Source organism: Porites lutea, chromosome 3 (assembly GCF_958299795.1).
Source record: "Porites lutea chromosome 3, jaPorLute2.1, whole genome shotgun sequence".
Taxonomy (NCBI): domain Eukaryota; kingdom Metazoa; phylum Cnidaria; class Anthozoa; order Scleractinia; family Poritidae; genus Porites; species Porites lutea.
In genome coordinates this window covers 49,115,238-49,134,727 of record NC_133203.1, presented here as the reverse complement: position 1 = coordinate 49,134,727, position 19,490 = coordinate 49,115,238, and the positions used below count along the sequence as shown (strand labels likewise).

The window sequence follows — 19,490 nt, the reverse complement described above, 5'->3', positions numbered from 1 at the left end:
CAAGTGTGATCCAAAAGAAAACTACAGCATATTCCATGGTATGCTTGCATTCCGGGATCAGAGCATTTTTACACTATTTATTTCAAGGCCATTTGCGTGACCATAAATACGCTTTGTATGTATTTTTTCACTGGCGCAAGAGGAAAACAATGCCTTTCACTTCAGCTGCCTTTGAATTAATTCCGTTTCTCTCCGTCTAATAACTTAAATACACCTGTCGACCAAAGGAAGACCTAGTTCATATGATAACAAAACTTACTGAATCTGATCTCACGGAACGCTTTCTTTAACTCTGTGGTGAATAAACAAAATGACCGACAATCAGGTTTGTTTTCTGTCGCCATTTCATTAGCTCGTATATCACATAGCTCCTAGGGTGTATATGTAATTTTTCTGTCTTCTACAACAACTTATTCATAATTTTTTGGCTATCGTGTTTGGCAGGGTGGGAGCCCTTTGGTAAGCCTTGCGAAAGAAAAATGCACTCTTTTTCAAACTGCACGTCCTTAGCTTTCAAAACATTTTTTCCTAATTTCGTACGTATATCTCCTACGAGATAATTTTTTTCCTCCAAGTTCTGATGGCTTATCGAGGTTACGTGCTTCTCCGAACGTGGATAGGAGGACGGAAGAGTGAGAAGGAGAGCCCCCAGTAAATGGTTTAGTTCAGCGTGAGATGGACAGTGGTTACAGAGTCCGGCCCCAAACTTTTTTCTTTCTTTTACAGTTGTGTGACTTTCGAGCAACTAAAAACTGTTCGAAAAATTAAGAGATTTTCAAGGCTTCAATTGAATGAACCGGCGTGAAGGATGTGTTTTGGCGGTTTTGGCAAATTGTTCTCAGGATTTTTGGAAAATACGTGACAAAACAACAGTGAACGTGCAAGCCACAAATTACCCTTTTAACGGGAAGAGGTTTTTAATATTGCATTGTGACTTGCTATTGTGGAACTTTAGCAAAAAGTTTTTGGCCTTTCCAATGCTTTTTGACATTCCTCCATGTTTTTATCTCAGATCAAGGAGGAGGCTATTCTTTTACAACTCAAGGCTTTAATGTTCTCGATCAGTCTCGAACCGCAATAGACTAACAAAAAATAAAAGAAAAATTTCGAACTCCACTAATGCCTTGTTTACCATGGAGCGACATATCTACTCCGAGACGACCATGTCATCGGCACTTATGGGTTTCCTAGGGAGTAAACAAACTTGATTTTGTAATTTTCCACGTGCCACATATTTTAAGCCTACCTTATGCTAACATCGCCCCAGCAAAAAGCTAAGGAAAGATCTTTTTATTCACCGAGAACTAGATTTCCTATTGCCCAGCCAGAAACTACAATCAGTGAGAAAAGTAGCTGACAAACTAATCTAAATCACGGGCTTGTATCAAAAGTTTCATTCCTTTATCAAACAATTTATTTTTAACGCCGTTAATCCCCAAACCCGAATCAAGTTGTTTGTAGTTGAAGAAAGACTTACAGGATTTAAAGTGCAACATTGGTTTTGGAGTGAGGGACTACACAGAGGGAAGGGATAGATGTGTCCCCTACACTATGCAAAAAAGGAGCTCGAAGTGTCTCGACACCTTCGACCGTGTAAATGGGCCAACGCGCAGACAAAGCTGATTAGCTGGCCTTTAACTTACAGTAACTCGTACCACCAAGTTCAGCTTAGTTTATCTTAAAGTAATTTGCAACAACTGCACACTATTATCATTCTTATAATGGTACAAACTAAATTTATTAGTTTCTAATACAATCTAACATCATTTGCTTCAAGCGGGATTGCATTTGGGCTGGAAAGGGGACAGATGGAAGGAGCTCGAAGGTGAGTAATAGGTACAGAAGTTGTCTAGCACTCTCAGTGCTGATTTCTAATCTTGAACGTTTTCCAAAGCGCATATATAACAGTTCCTGAGGCCAGAACTCGAAAATTTTTTTACTCAAAGGCTTCCAATCTAACGCTATATCCTGCCCCACATTTATCCAATAAAATTTTGACATTCCACGAGCAGGCTGAAAAAATATTTTTAGGACTTTGCAGGGCCTGGAAGAAATTGTTAGAACTGAATGAATTTTCCAAGAAATTTCAGGAAAACAAACGGACATAAAACATACGCTGGGAACCGGAGATTAGACTATTCACACTCCCCTAATTTCTCCTGAGATAGTCGAGATCGAGCGCTTTGCGGAATGGGCGTTGGTTTCAAAATGTTCCGAGTTTAGCATTGGGATGAGTGTCAAATCGACTGTCAAATCGAGCACTTCGACGAAGTGCTCGATCCTGACGATCTTACGAAGAAACAGAGGACTGAGAACAGTCTATGCGGAGTTCCACACTCTCGTTCAACATGCTTGACATATCTCTCCCCTTTAGAGCTTCTCTTATGCAGTTACGTTTCCTGCCAAATGCATTTTCCATTTTGTCTTTCTTCTCAGGCTTACAAGAATCATGCTTGCATCTTTTTGTGCTAACAACAATCCTCATATTAAATACTGAATAACTTATTTATGCTCCGTTTATTAGCAACTGAGCTTGATTCTCAAATGTTTATCACAGCCTCCAAAAGGCCCCACCCTTTAGTGGTGTAAATAAACAGTCTTGATCATATTCGTCAGATTCAACAGCATTTGTTAAGTTTTCTTTTTATATTAATAAATAACTTTTGGCCTGGCGATCTCCAGAAGGGCAATGTAATTGTAGGTCCACCATTTTGTCAAAGTTCTTGTTCCTTATTTTTGAACTATTCCTTTTCCAAGTTATTTTTCAATTCCTTCTCATCTCCACCTGCAAGAAAAGGAAGTAAAAACAAAGACTGTTTTTTTTTTTTACAAAGTATTGAATCAGGGGCACCCAACGAGAATATAGTTCAAAACCACCTAAACATAGCTTTGTTAAACGTATTTTAGTATTTAAACGGTAGATATAGGCATATTTTTTTCCCCTAAAAATTTTTCATCTGTTCGGATTTCTTAGCTGAAAGTCTAGAGATCCGAAGATTATAGGGATCAAAACTTACCTTTTCGAAAATTTCAGCCAGAAAAAAGGCTCCCGAAAATTCTAGGGGACCTTATTAGGGTAAAAATCCGTTAAAAATGGGCAATTATACCAATTTTTAGATGTTCGAAAATCCTAGGAGAGGTAGGCAAGCAAGAAATTTTACAAAAAATGTTCCGAAAATTCTAGATCTCAAATCGCCTTCCGAACAGATATTTTGCGAAAATTGACGTTGGGTGCCCCTGTTGAATGTGCCATTTCAAAAAATGTCTATCTTTTACAAAGAGCTAATATCCACTGGGCATGACTTCATCCATCGGATAAGGCAATAACTATCTGTGACCCTTATGCGCTTAATAGTACTATCCAGTTTTTGAATAATCAAGGCCAGAAAGTTCTCTGTTCGAATTCCCTTATCACTTTCTACCCATTGTTGCATATGATATAGTTATGTTTTAAAATGTACACGATAGATAAAATATGAGCAGCTTAAGACAAAGCATTGAACATCTGATACAGATCTGATGCCCTTTTCATTTGGGCTTGTGAAATAAAAATACAGCTAAAATTTATGTGTCTCTGGATACTAATAATAATAATAAGAAGAAGAAGATGATGAAAGATAAAAATAATATAGCAGACCAGTCTGTTGAATAGTGCTTAATTCTCACTTCAAATATTTCTGTAAATTATGTACATATTTAAATTTTAAAGTTGAATAATAATAATAATAATAATAATAATAATAATAATAATAATAATAATAATAATAATAATAATAATAATAATGATAATAATCTGGCATGATGAGCATAGTTAGAGGCAGTCTGGACAATCTATACCCTGCCCTGGATCAGCTGTCAATGCTAATTTGATTAACTGCCACCTGGTTAGCTCAGTTGGGGGAGCACCAGTCTGCTGCACAGGAGGTCATGGGTTGGCTGGACTCAGGGTCTTTCAATGACTGAGAAGAAAGTTACGCCTTTGTAATGACATCTGCAAACGGTTAGATCATAGTTAATTAAAGTGGAATGGTTGGGAAACCCTTTGTTATAGGTTTTTGTTAGCTTTTTTGGACCTGACCGTGTACAATGTTCAGTAGCATTCCTATCATTTTGAAGTTATTGACCAATAGAAACATTGCATTAATTTATTCAGTCATAATTTGTCAACAGAATACAAAGGATTGTGCACGGTCAGGAAGCTTCCAACATAAACTACAGCACCGTTGTTTTCATCTTTGATGTTTGCCGGGTTTCCTAACCACTCTCCTCAACCTAACTATGGTTAAACGTTCTAGTCTTCTCGGACAAGGACAGAAAACTGTAGGTCCCATCTCACAGCACTTTCACTTAATATCTGTTTTTTTTTTTTGGACATAAAAGAACCCACACCACTGTTTAAAAAGAGTAGGGAACATAGACCCTGGTGGGGTGGCCAACCTTTACTGGGCTGGGTGGGTTTTCTGTGGAGTGATCTTAATATAGGGGTAACCTCATGATCCTCCCTCAGGTGTCATAATGGTTACCCGTAAACAATGTATATACCGGTATGTATGAATGTTCTACCTTTTGTCTTGGAATCATCTGGATGTGACTTATCATGGACCACAGCTTCACCATTAATAGCATATTTGTTATCATCCTTTTGTGGCACTGAAAGAATTTACAAGCAATAATGCAAATATTAATACTTAGTTTGCTGAAGAAAGCTTAAAGGAGCTGTGTTATGTTATTTTCTAAAAAGCTAAAAAGTGTCTTCGCATCAATTGCATGCCAAAAATAATGGTCTAGTCTTGTTATTAAAGAATGCGTTGAAACCGTTTTCTGTCATCTGTGCTCCTTGATAAAATTTGTTTGAATTCTTCTACATAAATCCATTGGCCGAGCATTTTGTGTAAGGCACTAAGAAGTGACTCAAGCAGGAAATTAAACCAAGACAGAAATATCCTTGTGACATGGCCCCTTTAAGTGAGAGTTAACTTTAGCAGTTTTGAATGAATTTTAAATGTGTGATGTTTGTTTGTAACGTAACCATTTCCTTCTAAAATAATATTACTTGAAGATTATATCCAAGATTAATTTTAAGTGAAGATTATATCAACGATTAATGGCCTTGCTGCAAAGTACCTTGCGCCTACATTGGTTAAGCATTTTGATATCCACAGTCACAATAACAGACATTTAGGAGAACCTAAACTGTGCAGAGATCAGGTAGGTAGCTTTGGGCATCTATACCTTGACTTATGTAATTTGGGGCACATTAATAAACTTATTGAATTGTATTGTATTGTATTGTGTGTGACATTCTCACCATTCTTTTCCAACATGGCCTGTACAGAGTTGGTTGGCTTTCGATGACGCACCCCTGCCCCCGCCCCCACCCCAGAGACTTGTCTGGGAGGTGTCCAAGTGTCATAGTCCAGCTTTGGAGCAGTAGGGCGCTGCTTTCTTGCAGGGTTCAAATGATGACAGTAGCAGCATCTAAATGCTAAAAGAGATATAGAGGATATTACATGGTTGTGCGGAGATACGAAATTTCTCTTCGAGTGTTGAAAAATATTTCACGAGTGAGCGCAGCAAACGAGTGAAATATTTTCAACATGAGAAGAGAAATTTCATATCTCCAAGCGGCCATATAATGTTCTATTTATTATATAAACACCAATGAAATACCAAGCCATTTCATTGAAACCGTCTTTTCCTGTGAAAGGCGAGATTTATTACGTAGCCATAGCAACGGTGATATTTTCACATGTGAAGATATCATGTTTTCGCACGAAAAATCACCTGGTATTTCATTGGTGTTTATATAATAAAAAGCACTTCATAGATTAAACAATGCAAGATACTGAGAAGTGTCTTGTAATGATATTGTAGAATATCTATGTTTACATCTACTTACATTTGTTATTGATAACTCTTTTAATTCAGTTAAATGCGATCTAACAGAGTTAACAACAAGGAGCACTGTAATCTTATCTTGGCCAGTGGTGTTGCAAGATACTGATACACATGCACCAGTATCCCACATGCTCTTGCAGTTATGTACATTGTAGCATGCTCTAGTGTGTCAGATTTCTGGCCTTTTGACTGGCCATTTTTTAGCAGTTTCCAGAGCGTTATTCTTCTTGCTTGTGATTATGTTTAGCATTCTGGCATTTTAGCGTTTGGGCAGTTTTTAGTGAGCATTCATTCCAAAGACGGCGGAGCATTTTGAAAGGGGGGAGGCTTATCTTCCACTCAGTCATGAGCATACCCTTACACAAATTTTCCAAAATGCCGTTTGCATAGTTTGTTAGCACAAGCAAACCTCTATGCAATCTTCATAGTGTCTGGTGTGTCTGTAATTGATTTGTGACAATGCATTAGTAGTCAGTTGTTCAGGCATTCTTGTGTCATGGTGCTTCTTAGGTAGTTCTTGAGTTGTCTGAGGGCAGAAAATGTGCGCTCTAATCACCGATGTCACTGGTAAAGTCAAATATATCCAAAACATGGGGGGTTTCCCCCCTAAAAATGTTTTTGCCCCCCCCCCCCTGCTCTGCCATCTATGCATCCATTCTTCCTTGGAGTCTCACATTCGTGGGGACTCAGTTTATAGTGGTTTTCCTCCTCCCTTTCCTATTTGCACTGACTTGCTCAAGGGTGTGCTGGGAGCCTGCTTTCTCCCTTTCACATGGGGGCTCATGGCTGGGTTGCAAGGATTTGCCAGCCATGGGAACAGTCTCTTTCTAGGAGCTGGTTGCCAACAGTGAAAGCTCCTGGATATCTCAGGCCCCCAACTTCCACTTTGCGATGCAGTTGCTAACTACAGTCAACTCTCGCCTTGCGGACACCCTGCTATAACGGACACCCCGATAATACGGACAGCAGCTAAATCCCCAGCACAAACAAACACAGATGTTTGACTGAAATAAACTCCTGCTATTACGGACACTCACTAATGAGGACACTAACTCGAGGTCCCTACAGTGTCCGCTATAAAGGGAGTTGACTGTACATAAGATTCTGTTCTGAAACATGATAGATGGGAAAGAAGAATACAGACTCCAGGAGGCGACTTCTATTAAAAATATAATTCAACTTCTCTGAAATCTTGTCATTTGTGTTACAGGATACATGATTTTATTCCACTGTATAAAGCATGCCCTCTCTCAATTCTGCTATAAATGTGTGATCAAGTTCTTTAGTGGGTTAAGCATCCTTATTTCAGAGTTAATCCCTATCTCCTGATTTAAGCACTTGAACATTCTAAAGTTTGATTTGGACATCAAATTACTTAGCATGCTCATCAATGTACCTGTGAATTCAAATTCATCCTTTAGTGCCATTCCATTGTGCGAACAGCACTGTTTACAAATCAGGGCATATCTATTGTTTGGTCCATCACCAACCAGGTACTCTATCACCTGTAAAAACATTACTCCAAGTCAATGCCATGATAAAGATGCTTGCAACCGTGTAAGTTCAAATATGGCAGACAGGAGTGAGATCATGCATACATGAGGAATCAAAGTATGTTTCAATAAAATTAATGTCAGGGGCACCCCACAACTGTTTTCTGTAAAAGATCTGTTGGGAGAAGCAAATATTGCCTAGAATTTTCTTTTACTGGACAACAGCAAAAAATTTCTAGATGACCGTTCCCTTCATGTACAATTTTTGAAGCGTATCTAATAAATTCCCTACAATTTTCTGAAGTTTAATTTTTCACATTCCACACCCCAGGCTGGGCTATTTTTTGCAGAAAAAAGGAAACCTAAAATTTTTGGTTTTAAAAAAATAATGTGATGGAGACAGGAGTCAAAAAAAATTTCACTTTCATGATGCGTTAAATTGCACCTAAAATTTTCCGGAAAATAAATCTGAAGCCCTTGTAATTTCAAAAAGACTCAAGTTCCCCTGGGATGACCAAACAGATACAAATTTTACAGCGCTGCTTAAAATTTGGATTTTGTATGGTTATTTACAAAAAAAATACATCAGTTGTACAATAAAAATTAATACAAGGTGTCTAGACAAAAACTACATGTACATAAGGTTAGAAAAGAAATTAAGAATGGAGAAGGGCACAGTATAGTTAAACTAATTATAGCCCTATAACAAGATTAATAAATTTTTCTCTATTATATAGCTTAGTTATACATTAAAACACACATGCACACAAAACAATGGAGCTTTAAAAGACATGGCCATCATCATTGCTGACCGCTGACTGGATCAAAATGTATGCACACTGCTTAAAATGCATTTCTTGAGGTCTAAAATAATATTATCACTCTGGATAGCCTAAAAGTGTTTTCAAAGCATTTGAGCGTCGTTGCATGCCCCTGAAATGTCTTTATGCTTTATTGTGTCAATCTGTATGGGCCATTTCCAAGTTGCTCTAAGCCTCTGTTCTAAAGCGACACTTATCGCAAAACTATTGATATGAAAATTATTTTTAATTTGCCACTTTAACCCTTTCAGTCCCAAGAGTGATCAACATCAATTTTCTCCTAACAGTGTTTATACATCATATAAGAAAAAGTGTATGAAAATTTAGAAAATGACTACCAAAAGGATAATTCTTTGATCTTTTTACAAATTCTCTCAACATTCTAAAGAAGATGTGTGGAGATAAGTCTGGAGAATTTGTATGTGGATATCTGGAGCTTGAAGGGCTAAAATCGAGGAGTAAACTGGGTCGGTTTAACATACATAAATACTTCTTGGATTGTTACTGGGGATGCATTAGTCAGCTATTGGTATTTTGTTTTCCCTGTCCCCTGTAACAGTGCGGAAGTCTTTGCGAAAGTTAACTAGGTCCAGTTTCCTCTACATTTGCAGAAATAGCCTATTGGCCAAAACATTTTCTTCCCCACTAAGCTGTATCAAGGCTTCCTTTTTCTCTTACACATGAGTTTGCAGTACAAGACAGTGTTCTTTCCCTGAGTCTGGAACCATGTTACCCTGCAAACAGAGGTTTATCTTTTGCATGGATTTTAGCGTTTACAACGTCATTGGCATGGCTTGTCTGTTGTGTGGTTAGTTTGATTACATTTCCCACGGGGCATAAAAAAACTGACCATGCGACAGACAAGCCATGCCATAAACACTAAAAGCCATGCAAGAGAGAAACCTCTGCTCGCAAGGTAGAACCATGTGAGAGATAAACATTTTTTATAAAGTATGTGTGCCTGCTCAAGTCATTCAAAAATATGCTAAATGAAAATTTTTGTTGCATGATACATGAATTTAGAACACAGTCAACTCAAGTGAAGTGGTGAAAACTGACCACACAGATGAATTTAACAACCACAAGAAAACAAAGCAAATAACAAGAAACAGACCTTATCCATTGCAGTTCTTTCTCGTGGCAAGATTGGTTTTGCTAGTTTAGGTATTGGCACAGGGGAGCCAGGAGGGCGTACCACACCCTGTGACATTGGAGATAAGGCACCTGAAGAAAAGACGCATCTAATCAAATGATAAAAAACAACAAACAATAACATTCTATTACGGACAACTTTCTCCATAAAGAAGGACTCCCCTATGAAAGTAGCCGGGGGGTCATGCTTGTAATAGCCAGGGAAAATCCCTAGCTCCCAAGCCATTAGGGATAGCCTTGGCGATAAATTAATCCTCATTTTCCATGACCATACGTCTTTCCTGAAACTAAATTTGCTATGTCTGAATTAATGTTATCCACAACGGCATGGTCACTTTCGATGCCAATAACATTTCACTGTGTCAAGTGGTTCTACAAAATTAATGAACAAAAACTACCTGAAGATGGAGAAGATATATTCATAAGGCTGTTGGATTTTCGTGCTTCCAAAGGTTCTTTTAATTGATTGGAGGTTCCTGACTGGTTGAGCTGTGAGGTGACAGCCTCTGCCAGTGTGGGCTCAGAGATGGTGCGTTGCAATGGAGCCCCACCAGGACCCTCAACTTTAGGCGCAGCATTTCTCTGCCTTAACTCTGCAAATATCAATACAGTGAAACCCAGTTAATCCAGTCACCAAAGGGACATGCCATAATGTCTGCATTAAGTGGGTGTCCACCTGAAGAGGACTGTCAGAGAAAACCTCACAGACACATGTGTTATTTATATAAAGATATTTTCACCAAAAAACTTTGTTTAATTATTTTGTGACTGGGTTTTGAGCAAGTCAATCCTAAAGACATCTTATGATAATAATTATCCTCTCCCCTTATGGTGCTTTTCAGCGATAATGAAACAAAACTGGTAGGAGGCGAACAAGTAAGCTATTTTACAAGCGTGGCTGAGGATTTGAACTTGGGACTACAGGGAACAAATCCAGCTAGCAGCCAGGGAAGGACTTGAACTTGGGGTCTCTGAATTACAAATCTAGCGCTCTAACTGCTCGGCCAGGCTGCCTCCACTACCATCATTTGTCATAGTCATAAATTAACATTACCTTTTTAGTTATTGTTTACAGACAAAAATGGAATCATGACTTAACTTTGTGCTCATGCTTTTAGTTTGTGAGTGGTCTTAATAAAGGAAGAATCTCCTTTGGAAGGTCATTTGCTATTTTTGTTAGGTTTTCACAGGTAAGATATTCAGTCATGTCAGTCATCCGTAAAGCAAGGTTGAAAATATATGGGAGTTTGTGACTCAAGACAAAGGAAAGTGTGCATTGTCCATATTAGATGGAATCTGTATTATGCAAAATAATTTTAGAGAAAATAATGAGCTATTTGTTGGGACAACTGAAACTGTCCATTATCTACAGGTGTCTGTTTTAAGTGGGTGTCCATAGAGCAGGGTTTTACTGTATTAGTATCACTTTCAGTCACACAGGAAGTGCAGGACTGGCTAAAATTTACTCAGTTTTTCTCATTAGCATTTGATTCAAGCATCCTGTTTTATGTTAAGCACAGTTGCTGAAGAGGTTAGTTCATAGTATCTTATAATAGGCAGTTTGGTTTTTTTTTTTTTTTTCATTATTTAAAGCTGTATTTTATACACAGGGCAATAGTATTTTATTAACAAAAGCATGGCCACTGTTAATAGTATAACACAGGGCAAATTCCAGCTGAGCTAATTAATTTATTTTGAAGAGATAATCAACAGGTCAAGGGAAAGCTTGGTCACATCGGATGGTACAAATTTATGTTTGCCATTTGACGTAAAGACGATTCTAAATCTCTCCATTAATCAGGCATAGGACTTTGTGCTGAATAATTACGTTGAATAACTGTCGACCAGTTTATAACGAAACAATCTCAAAATTGTTCTCACCTCTAATGAAACCTGCTCGCATATAAGTTTAAGATATTCGTTCCACACTTTAAAATGATTTGTGGTCATCCAAAAGAAATTAAATAGCAGCTTCATTTCAAAAAGTATGCCCTTTCTCAAGACCAAAATTAAGGAATTCGGAGAGGCGTGGAATTTTAAAAACTAAAATATACCAGTATATGGAGAATACCGTATATATATTTTATTTCACGAGTCCATCTCTAACCTGTTCCAATTGTGCCCGTTGGGCTTCTTGCTCCAGCTGGCATTGGAGACAAGGGTGTCATCTCTTTCTTCTCCACCTAAAGAGTCAATGGTTATGTTTATATTATGTAATACTTATACAGTCGAACTTCAACTAATGGCAACTTCTCCACCACGGCCACTTTTTTGGCCGACAGTCCATACATTGACTCTTGTTTAAACCAAAGATAAAATCATTTACAAATTATATATACCTTATGCCTCCCATTTAATGTAAAAATGATTTTCAAAGTTTTCTTATTCAAACATAGGATGCAGAGTACATCACTGTGGGTTTTGATTCCAACATTTTTACTTTGAATATAATTATAGAAAAACGGGTTAAGGTGGATTCGGTGTTTCTTCAGGTTTAGTACTTTCAAAACAAGGAATTACTCAACACAGCTTCTTGGATAAATTTCTTAAACTCAAAAAGCCCTTAGAAAGAATACATATAGAACTGATTGGGTTGGCAAGATCAAAATCAGCTCACAGAATGTTTGCTTAAGTTAACACAATAAAATATCCTCCCTCTTTACTCAAAGGGGGAACTACTACAGTTATGTTACTATTGTACCTTGACTATTTCTGAGTTAGGGTCATATTTATCAAGGAGATCCTTTGCAGCTTTGTAGGTTTCTTTCTCCATTACTTCTTCAAGCTAAAGAACAAAGAGTTATCTTGATGTGACATTGATTGTTAAGGAATTAAAGGTAGAAACTCTGTCTAATATTACCTGGTAAAATGGCAATCAATTTTAATAACAATAAATAAATAACATCTTGGTGAAATGACAACTTTTCAGGTACAATGTTGATATATCAGTGTCTTTGCAAAACTTTGAAACACTTTGATGTATTTCACAGTGTGGTCACAGTTAACCAAGGAGAGAAAAACTGTGTGAAAGTTTCTTTTACTTCACCCAAGCTGCTTTAAAAGTACTCAGACTGGTGTTTTGAGAATATTTATTGCTTTTGTCCAAAAGGGAACAAAAAAGGTTTTGACACAGTTTACAAATGAAAGTAAAAGTATTTAAAAACTGAATGGTAAATTGACAGTTTCACCAATCAAAAGAGCACAAGTGATACTTTCAAGACCAGACAAAATTATTTGACAGAAATTAAGGTTTTTCAAAGTCAAAAATGCAGGCAGTTTTCAGGTAAATTGGGAACAGCTAAAATTTAAAGATTTTTAAGCTGGCAATGGTTTCTGTCCTTTAATCAACATTACTCTTGACTGTATACTTACAACTTGTCTCTTCTTGTCTTTTAACTCTTCAAGCCTTCTAGCTGTAGGAGACGAAAAATACTATTATAATATCATAGGTGACGAATTACTCTTTAATTTTGGCGCGAAATTTCAGCGTTAATTTGTAATTTCACATGTGAAATTACAAAATTGCCATGGCAACCCTTCCGTACATCTCAGTGTCAAGATGGCGACGAAGTTTTAAAACGCTGTGAATGAAGATGTCAGGGCACAAAAAGATGCTTTAGAAAACCTGAACACACAAGAGAACGTCAAGAAGGATTCTAAACAGGTATTTTGCCAAAATAATTTATAATTCAAATTTAAGGTCTAAACATTTGAGAGAGTAGAGTCCTTGATCGATACGATCCAGCATAAACATGTCAAAAATCCAAGATTGCTAATGTAATTCGTCACCCATGATATTAATAGGTAATCAAATGATATACTCGTGAAATTAGGGAATAATTTCACACGCGTTTTGTCCAAATCGTAATAATTTCCTGAGCCTTTCTCGTCACCATTCGATTACACATACTAATATACCCAAACAGAGAGCCCTTTTTAAAGCTGCTAAAAAGTCACCAAAGGAAAACTTTTTCAATTGGGACAATAATGGCTGAAGATGAGGCAAAGATTGTGGCAATATTTTCATGTTTCATTTAGATACATGACAATATTAATGAAAGGTTTTAAACTTTTATACACTGGATTTTCTTGTTGATGAAATGAAGCTTTCAGTTAGACCCCTCACTAACAAATTTCACTCATACATCTAGTAGTCTTGCTTCCAAAGGCAACTGGTCACTGAGTGATTCAAACTATCAAGCTTTAGTTTTCTTTCTGGATAGATTAATTTCTTGGATACTACATACATGACTTTAAGATGTGATTTGAGAAATCACATCTACAGAAACAACAAGAGGTAACGAGAAAGTTACTAACCATTCTTACTCATTCTGTTCACAAAGACATAATGAAGAACCCTTTTTAACAAATACACCCTGGAAAGGAGAAAATAAATTATTCTTATCATTTACTGTATTTGTGTTGTAGTTCAATTTTTCACAGCGTACAAATTGCCTTTGTACTGGTACAATTATTTTTAATCTGGTACAAAATTATTGATCCAGTACAAAATTTATTAAACTGGTCTCAGTACATCTTTTTTAAGAAACAGTCTTAGTTTACAGATATTTAGGGTTAGGGTTTGGGGTTAAACATTCATTTTACTAATCAGGGTTAAGCCATTTTACTGATTAGCGTTAAGCACTCATTTTACAGATAAAGGTTAATGGTTAGCTTTCAATTAACGTTTGGTACCCAATGCTTTTCCTCTCAGTCAAACAAACAACATTAGTATTGCCCTGCAGTAATGACTTTTTAGCTTCTTGATACAGAAGGTTTGAAAGCAGAGGTGATGTCTTGTCAACACAATCAATTTTTATGGAGACAATTTCTCCAACTTTAAATTTCTAGGTTTGTTTTTTTTTTTTTTGGCTTTGGGTTACCATTTCATTGTTGTACTTTTCCTGATTTTTTCAGACAGTTGATTGGAACCTGGTTAACAAAAATTAAACTGGTAAAAAAATTGTACCAGTTTAAAAATAATTGCACAGGTCCACAAACAATTTGTACCATGAGCAAAACTGAACTACAAAATTTATGCTTCAACTGCTGCCTACCCATATTGCATCACGTCGCTTTTGCCACTCATGACATCAACATTTTCAAACCTCATACTGTAGGGCTTGAAAAAAAAACATGAATTCCAGTGTGTCCTTTGAGCAAGCAGTTCTCACTTTCTGCTTGGCAGTGGCCATTTCTTGCTCGTCTTAGTTAATGATTTTGTTAGAGGACGACTTGCCTATACCCTTGCCCATTGGGTGAGTGAGCTTTAATAGTTACTTTCCCAGCAAGACAATGTTGTAATTAATTTTTTATCTCAGGAAAATTTTACTTTTCTTTTGTTTCAACACCATTAGTATGCATCAACATACCCAAACACAAAAGAAAAAGAAAAAGAAAAATTACCTGAGATAAAAAATTAACTACAACAACAATCTACTTGTCCTGGACCAGATGGGACTTTTTTCAAGCCCTGAATTATGGACAACAGACAACTTTGACACCTAACTTGTGAAGGGGAATTATAGACCATTCAAACCATACCCAAACAAGTGCAATATTTAGAGAAGAATGAAAAAATTCCAACAAAAATCTTGTTTAACTAGGCACCAAACCTTTCTTGAAATACAATTCATAAATTTTAGGGGTTTTGCAAAGACTGTCCCTCAAATTGAGCCTAATGATGCCCATTAAAAGAAACACAGGGAACAAAAGCGAAAAAAGGTTGGGAGGAGAAAAAGTCAAAGGTAAAAGTGGGTGGGGGGAGGGAAAATTTTTGTCCATCAACTTTCTTGAAATTTTGCCTTTTGCGCACGCGAGAACTCAGAAAGCTGTCATTCTGGACCAGGAGCAAAAGCCAGTCTAGTCCTTTTCTGTTAAGCCCATTTTGGGTAGTTTCGCTATCAGTAATTGGTGCGTTTCGATCTGTCTATTGTCACAGTTAAACAGTCGTTTATTGTTAGTCAAATTGTCAGTTCTCCAGTAACTATGAGAGAATGACTGGAGAACTGACAATTTGACTAACAATAAACGACTGTTTAACTGTGACAATAGACGAATCGAAAAGCACCAATTACTGATTACAAGTCTTCATAGCCAATAACATCATGGCTTAATTGTCAGACGACCAATAACATCGCGACGTAATTGACCAATCAGATCAATAACCAGAGTATAATACCATCAACTGACACGATACAACTCACTTTGACTACCGCACAGGTTGTCGAAACGTCAGTCACTGTCAACAACAACAGTCCTATTCAGGACTACGTTCACCCGGACGATCAAACTCAAACTACTCTTGAAAACACTTCATGTCAGGTCCCTCGGGAAACCAGTTAGTTTTGTTTTCCCAAGAGTCCTGTTTTCGTGAGACGAAGTCAAGGGAAACATCAGGACTCTTGGGAAAACAAAACTAACTGTTTCCCTCGGGATCTGACATTAAGTGTATACTATACAGAATCAAACCCCTGATGAAAGTATGTTTAAGCTTAGGAATAGTCTACTTACACAATAGGAAACACAAGAAGTGGAATTGCACGAACTGCTCTTGCTTTCCAAGACTTTGGAAAATCATAAAAATAACACACAAGAGCCGCCACAACATAGAGAAGGATAGAGTAGAGAATTAAGGAGCCAATGAATTTCTTTCGAAGCTGTTCTGTCCTCTGCTGACTTGATTCTAAGGCTTTGAGATCCTGTAAAGAAAAGAGCAAGAAATTATCTTTACAATAAAAAAATATTCATAGAAAGGCATTGGAGGGGGCAATGAGAGCTAGAAAAACTGTGGCTTTAAGACGATTTGTTAGTTTTACACTGAGTATCTCTTAATGGCATAACAAGATGGCCGCCATGGAAAAAAGCATCTGAAGTAACATTATTAAAACGAAGTTGACTGAAGAGAAACGCTATTGGAATTTTCACTTGCAGTTGTTTCTTGCCGAGATTAGACTAAATGTGTTGGCAATGTGAATAACATAAGCAGTATGCATGTTGCTGAGTTCGACTTCCTCACGGAGAGCCTCGATGCCTGGCCCCTAGGCAACATTATTCCAAGTAGCCTATGCAGTTCTGGTGACATGCTCCATGCGAGTTTTTGATTTTTTTTCTTGTTCCTTGTCTTGCAGCTCTTCATCTTGGATACGTAAACAAAAAACACTGACCACAAACGTCTGGAAAGACGATGTACACACAGAGCCTGGCAAGTTAACTGCCATGAGTTAACACAATGGCACAGCATCTGGACTTGCAACAAGAAGGTCATAGGTTTGATTCCTTTTTCTAAGTCACCTGTATTGCTTACTGAAGAAATATCACTCTCAAAATAGCACTCTCCTCCTCTATATATGTAATAATATTCAAGCGTAATTATTGCAAACTAGCCCTTGATGAAAATTTGTTGGCAACAGACATCGGGAGGCAAATGACTTTTTGCTCTTCTTAATTTTTACCTTCCTGAATATTCATTTCCTCACTAGCAGCACAGAAGAGCTTTAAAATATTTCACTTTCAATAATCATATACAAAAAAAATGTATTATTTCCAAAACATTTTTATTTAAGTAGTAATGAATTGCTCTACCTGTGACAAACTAAAAGGAGTTACTACATAGAAAACACAGTTTAAAATGATTTGGAAAATCTACAACTGTACACCTCTGCTTTGCAATCATATTCATAGGCATTTTGACATTTTCAAAGAACATTACTGTTTTTTTCTTCAAAATGAAATTTGTGTACTTTGTGAATTTCAAAATAAGTAAGCTTATGCATCAATATAATCAGGCGATCAGTGAAACTTAATTCAGAATATTACAAGACCACAGTTAAAAGTCGTATAGACCTCTGACAACATTTTGTGACCAATAGTTGCTCATAAAATTTGGCGTAAGTTATTAATTATTTAATTCTTTTTATAACAATTATTTTTTGTCTGGCAAAATAAACGGGTAATTTTCGACAAGCCCATTCTTAATACTAGTGTTATGTATATGTATCTAAGGGCACTTTAACTGAAAAATCAAACAGGCCTCAGCTTTTAACTACTACAGACTTGTGCCGTTGATTGTAAAATAATTTAGCTTCCTCATTGATCAAAAATTTTGGTAATTATTATTCTGGCTATGGGAGCACATTTAACCTTTGTGAAAATTATCCAACAAGGCATCATAATGCTTAGAAAAATGGCTTCTACAGCACTGATTTAACTCCGTTCATACAACAAAGAAAAACCAGGAAGCAAGAAATATTCAAGCTAAGGTTGGTTAAACTTGCACAAGTGCGAGATCTACCAAAATAAACGTAGCAAATCAACATATTTCCAACTGCATAAAACCTCTACCTCTAATAATAAAAATTCTCACCTTCTCTAGGACCTCTAAAACTTCCCCTAATGACTCTTTTTTCTATAAAACAATAAGATGTTTACCGTGATTTAATAAGCTTTTGTAATGAAAGCTGCGATCATACGGGTGCGATCGAGGTAGTGGTTGTACTTTTACCACTCAGCATCAATCGAATGTTTCTCAACAGCTCAGTTAAACGCGGCAACAGCCCAGAAGGCAAAACTCAAACACTAACCCTCCATCTTGAGAAAACAATGCCCATTACGGCAAAAATTTCAGGGAAATTTCCAGTTTCTTTTTGCAAGCTACCTATTTTCCATGCTGACGATCACAGATTTAGGGCGCCAAACGCAACACCATTGGATCATGCGCTGTGACATGGAAATTCGGGAGTGTACAATGGACTTGCGAGGTAAGGACTGGGAATAGGGTTTACGATTGAGTCCAGGCCTGGGTTGAGTCCACGACCTGTTTGCTTACGTCTTGAGTAGTTTCGCTTGCGAGTTAGGCCGTTTCACCAACGTTCTGATCACACTCAGTGATGATAATATCAGTTAACCATGAAAGGAAATCGAGAAAATCGTTGGCGAAACGACTTATAACATGCGAGCGAAACGACCTAACATTTAAGGCAAACGACTTAAGAGGACGTAGGCGAAAGTAACGACTCGTTGGCGAAACGACCGGTCACCGTAAATAGCATCACCATTCGCAGTTTTCCGTGTAGCGTGTGTGCAGCCTCTCCCTCCCCCCCCCCCCTCCCTACAGGGGAAAGGGAGATTGTAGACAGCATTTCCGTGTAGGACTTTCTGAACTGATTTCAGTAGTTGAGCATGACAGTAACCTTGAGATCAACCTGTAAGTTGTGTTGTGACTTCGGGGCTTCGTAGAGAAGGTCGTTTGGGATACAGCCATGAACCCCCCGGGGGTACTCCTTATAACGGCCCGATATGTACGAGAAGGCCCCGCCCAAAGGAGTTCCTTTCACAGGCCTCAGGTATATGAAAGGGTAAGGATTTCACTAGTTGAAGTATATGAAAGGGTAGAGAAATCATTTCGGTCGATTGAAAGGCCCAAAAGGCTTACACATGCGTTTTATCGCTGTGAGAAAGACGGGGAAAACGTTCAGGTTTTGTAATTTATTCAGACAGTAAAACCTCTATTAAGCGGACCCCCAGTTAAGCGGACACCCTCTATTAAGCGGACACTAAGCCGGGTCCCGAAATTAACGTCTTATATTTTCCTTTATAACGAACCCCTATTAAGCCGACGCGGATACTAAAATAAATCGTATTTGGATAATTTCTATTGTTAAAAACCACTATTAAGCGGACAACGGACTGAATTGACAATAGTAGTATTGGATTACTTCCTTGAAATACGTACTGTAGTCTGATAAAGATAAATCAATACATTTAGCTGTCAATAAGCTGTAGATTAGACCGATATGCGGCAGTATAATTGTCATCAGCGATCAAAGTTCACCTAAAACTCTTGCGCAAAGTACAGCACAGCTTAGCTTCCTTAGTTTCCTCAACAACATGGAACTTAATCATAGTCACCACTGAATGTCATAATCGTTAACAAACATTGCGCAATTTTTACAAACCCCTATTAAGCGGACACTTGGGAAGGTCCCGAAGGTGTCCGCTTAATAGAGGTTTTACTGTATTATAAACACGGCTGCAACGCAGGCTACCTTTTCTGCCAAAAATGGTATATAAAAGGGTAAGGGTCGGGGCGAAGCTGGTCTGCTACACAGCCGTTTTTAGTGTCGTC

At 37.5% G+C, this 19,490-nt stretch overlaps 1 protein-coding gene across 1 annotated transcript; it reads right to left on the bottom strand.

Moving 5' to 3' along the window:
- Window positions 1-1,713: 1,713 nt before the first annotated feature.
- On the bottom strand, window positions 1,714-18,074 carry LOC140931331 (endoplasmic reticulum junction formation protein lunapark-B-like). Its single transcript, XM_073381118.1, has 13 exons — window positions 17,947-18,074; window positions 17,730-17,771; window positions 15,878-16,065; window positions 13,682-13,740; window positions 12,737-12,777; window positions 12,066-12,149; window positions 11,472-11,547; window positions 9,763-9,957; window positions 9,327-9,436; window positions 7,295-7,403; window positions 5,309-5,485; window positions 4,564-4,650; window positions 1,714-2,785 (listed from the first exon to the last, which is right to left on the bottom strand). Exons 1-13 carry the CDS (start codon window positions 17,971-17,973, stop codon window positions 2,742-2,744), a joined length of 1,239 nt encoding a protein of 412 aa, XP_073237219.1. The 5' UTR covers window positions 17,974-18,074; the 3' UTR covers window positions 1,714-2,741.
- Between the last annotated feature and the right edge of the window lie 1,416 nt (window positions 18,075-19,490).